Below are 4,254 nucleotides of genomic sequence, written 5' to 3'. Positions count from 1 at the left end.
TGGGGCATTGAACAACAAAAAATTTTGAACCTTTCTTACAAATAAAGATACTACATGGGCAAACACTGAATACCAAGGTTTGATAGGATCGATCTACGGTCAAAGAGAGGCTAGACTCTAGAGCAACAAGGTGAAGGTTCACATTGGCATTTTAACGAATAAAATGAGAAAGAAGTAAAGTCGTCTGAGGCTGTGAAATGAAAGTGAAAAGAGCCATTAGCAAACTAAACAAAAGAAGAATTCAAAAGGCATGTCCAGTAAGTATTAGAAATGATAAAATTTCAAATGTCTTGCCTAACTCTCTTCTAGGCTTCTTTAGAAAGCCAAAAATTCCAGATGTCCAACACATGCAGCTTTTAGCAGAGCAGGCCTCCCACTTGCTACGATCTGCCTCTCATCCCTCTGTCAACAACTTATAACTTTCTCGAGGTACAACCATGCATCACAACACCTCAGAGAAAAATGCACAAAATGAGACACATCAGATTCGCAGCTGAGTCACTCCAAAATATTGCTGCTTGAAAACGCAGAGCATAAAACCACAGAAAAGCCAACCGAAAGGCTGCTTCCAAGTAGTAGAAGAGCACTTTACAGGTAATCTGACTCTAGCACTGACAAATTTTTACACCCTTCTACAGCCCAGTTACAAGAGAAAACACAATATATGAAGCAAATGTGAAAGCGCAGCAGTGTTATGAAACTTATGAGCTTAAGATGGGTGAAGATGATACCTGTTTAGAAGCAGACTCGGAACCTGCACCCTTATTTGGAGGCAGATAGCAATTGAAAGGAACGGTGAATTGCTCAAACAAAGCCATTTTGTTGCGTGGTGGTGCCTTCAGGCTTGCCTTTCCAGTGTCATTCACATGCAGGGGGGGGAACAAAGGACCTGTTCCAGAAGAGCTCCTCTGATGCCCGTGAGTTAGCTTGGTCATGTCGCAGATTCATGAAGCCCAGAACAAACATAGAGCGCTCAAGCAAGAGCCATCTGGTTAAAACGACCTGCAGATCGCCAGAGCAGAGTACAACAGAGAGTTCCCCTTAGTTCACCAGATGGGCAATGGAAGGTTTTAGGGAATAGTCCTCTGATAATTAGGGTTTTGAGATCCAGCGACAGCAGCTACACGCAAACAAGCAGATACACGAACTTTCCTCTCGAGTGCTCGCCACAGAGGAGGAATAGGGGTTGCAAACAGAGACGCAGGGATGGGCACTTTCCTCTTTCACCGCCAGGCGCCATTGCTTGGATTCCGCGGCCCCACCATACACCCTGTGCCATGTGATGGTGTGTATGCCCGTCAGCTTGATTTGATTTATGTCTCGTGAAGCTCAGCCAATCAGCTTCCAGTTTCTGATCACGCCCGGGCACTGTTTGCAAGCTGCCTTCAAGTTGCAACCTATGATTTTTGGCCTGGCCAATACAAGGGCGCGTTCGTACATGAGCACCAATGAAGCTCGAGCGGACTTCTTCCCCTCTGATTCACAAAACGCATGTAGCACAGAAGTTGAACTGAGAGATTTACGGCTGCAGTGTAACCTTCCTCACACAAGTCAAAGATGCCTTCTTCGCTACAAAAGTAGCCGGCCTACAAGGGTTTTGAGAGGAGGGTGCCGCATGTTCCATTGGTGGGTCCAGAAATTGGCCTCTCTATAAGTGACGCAGCTTTCATTAAAGGCCGCATAGATCACTTCTAGAAGTTAACAGGATCTTCTAAAGTTCTTTCTCTTAAGAATAGTCCTTCTTCCTCTCAATCTACTCTCATACCCCGCTAGCTCTCACCATCTTCGAAGGTGTGTGAGGTTTTGGGTTTGAGACTGTGATGGATAAGTGTGTGCATGGTGCTTGAAGCTTCCATCTTCATTGCACCAGCAAGTTATTGAAGGAACACAAGGTATTGTATTGTAAAATGTCTCCCTTGATGGGGGAAATCTATAATACAAAGCCTTTTGGAGGGGGAACTGGCTCCATGTAAATCCGGTCCTCAACTATTGTCAATAGCTTAATTTCTCTCTCTTTTGAAGTATTGTTCATGCCTATCTAACTAGGTGTTATGCTTTTTGTTGCTCTCTCCATCCAAGCACTCTTGCTATGCTCATTAGGAATCTATTCTAATGAAATTCTCACTATGTTTATGATATTTTTTGCTACACACAAGTTACTAGGACATTAAATGTTACATTGGTATCAGATCACAATGTTTCTCTTTTCTTGCTCAAGAAGGGAGGTCCTCAAGCTAGCTATAAACGGTTGGTATTATTAATTGCAATTGAGTAAGTAGAATAGGGATTTTTCAGCCTTGCAATGCTTCTGCTTTGTGCAGATAACATGGCATCACTGTCGAGAGCTATGGTCTTAATAGTGGAGTCCTACGGGGTTAACCACTATTGAGCTATTAGAAGCTTGACAGGAGCCGGTATTGTTTTGGTATTGAAAGACCCTCTCTTCTATTCCTTGAAATTAAAGATATTCGAGCCACGGGTACATGAGCTTGAGTGCTTTTCTAAAGGGGTAAAGAGAAGTAGCAACTAGGGCTTGAAGTGCCAAAGTACACGTAAAAAATTTTACACCTAAAAGTTGTTAGAATAGCTGACAATAGTAAAGAGAGTGAAATTAATGTTGGTAGCTTTGATTTTGCTAATGAGTAGGCTGCTAATGATGTCCTTATGCTTGTTAACTACCTTGTTTCTAGGCTTCAACAAGCCATGGGCAATCCATCCCTCCAAAGTGAAGTGCAATAGCAGCTTCATGCTCATGGGATTCTCCAAACTCCCCACCAAGAAGAGAGAGTACTTAGGAAGCCTCCTTGTGAGACTTCCAAAAGAGGTCTCTCTCCGATTCGGGAAGAAGGAGAGGATCCGTACGAAGGGCTCAAAAATCTACTACTTGATGACGCATGTCCTTCCCAAAAGAGAAATCAAGAGCCCCCACCAAAAGAACAAGAAAGAAGTGAGTCTCCTGCCACCTCGACGGAGATGGCTCCACGAAGACGACGGGCAAAACGCTCTCCAACACCCCTTAAACGGAGAAGACCATCGCACACTTCTCCACACCATAATTCAAAGAGGGATGACAGAAAACAAGAGAAGAAAAAGGCGAGAAAGAGGTCACCCTCTTCTCCATCCTCCTCAAATTCTTCCTTCTCTGAAGAAAGAGATCGTGCAACTTTTGAACCATCAAAAAGAAGAGGCCATAGGAAATCCTATGCCGCGTTGAAGAGGTCGTCCAAGCTCAAGAAGTTCAAAGCGGGAGGAAAGAACATCTCTTTCCTTACCTACGATGGCACCTTTGGTGCTACGGACAAAGTCTTGGCTTTCATCTAACAATTCGACGTGGCGTTTGGAGATGAGGGCTTCATGGGGTCCTCTAAGCTACACCATGTAGCTATGCATTTTCAAAAGTCCGCCAGGCAATGGTGGTCTAGTCTACGGGCAAACGATGAAGCTCCACGAACATGGAAAGCTTTAAGAGCTTCCATCATGAAGCAGTTTTTGTCTACCGATGCCAAAGACAAAGTACTCACCAAACGGCGAATCTTGAAGCTCTCTCCCTATGAATCTATTCACAAATATGTAGACAAGTTTTGGGATTTACATCTCCATGCCATGTCTTCAAAAAGATGGATTTTGGAGAGAAAAACAACAATTTTGTGTGGGCTTACTTGAAGATATGGCGGATTATGTCAACTCCCAAAGGCCACGCGCCATATCCACGGTCATACACCATACCATGGTGGCTTCACGAATCAATTTCCAACCAGTGGCTAAGAGAAATCTTAATACCACGAAGAACAAGGACCGTAACAATGAGCCTAAGGGGAAGGACAATGTCCAAAAGTCTCCTAAGGGCAACGCAAACAACAACAAAGCTAAGGAGAAGGGAGTTTATAAAGGCAAAAATAAACTCTCTCCTGAAGAGCTTGAGTGTTATCGTAAAGATAACCACTATTTCAAGTGCAGGGAGCAAGGGCATGCTTATCGTGCTTGCCCCCACAAGAATACATGAAATAAGCCTCCTAGAGCTACCTTGGTCGAAATCCAAGATGTCATCAAATATCTAATATCTAACCAATCCAAATGATTTTTTCATATTAAACTGATCACTTAATATGGGATAATAAACGGGAACAAGGGTTAGAATATAGACATGTGCTTACGGATCTATCTCAACACGGGGCCAATGGTAAAGGGGCCCAAATGAGAGATGGTCTGTCAAAGAGCAAGGTTAACTAATGAAGCTTAAAAGACCTTAGGGTT

The 4,254-nt window shown here is 43.6% G+C and overlaps 1 protein-coding gene across 1 annotated transcript in view; it reads right to left on the bottom strand.

Annotated features, from left to right (window-relative positions):
* LOC147428671 (uncharacterized) overlaps nucleotides 1–1,441 on the bottom strand; it is an 11,769-nt gene extending 10,328 nt beyond the window's left edge. The window contains exon 1 of the mRNA XM_086497771.1: nucleotides 732–1,441. Within this exon, the coding sequence (XP_086353897.1) occupies nucleotides 732–935 (204 nt within the window). The 5' untranslated portion in view covers nucleotides 936–1,441. The remainder of the gene's footprint in view (nucleotides 1–731) is intronic.
* Between the last annotated feature and the right edge of the window lie 2,813 nt (nucleotides 1,442–4,254).

This window comes from Adiantum capillus-veneris, chromosome 23 (assembly GCF_014529385.1).
Source record: "Adiantum capillus-veneris isolate H3 chromosome 23, ASM1452938v2, whole genome shotgun sequence".
NCBI classification, from domain to species: Eukaryota; Viridiplantae; Streptophyta; class Polypodiopsida; order Polypodiales; family Pteridaceae; genus Adiantum; species Adiantum capillus-veneris.
This window is presented reverse-complemented; position numbering and strand designations above follow the sequence as displayed.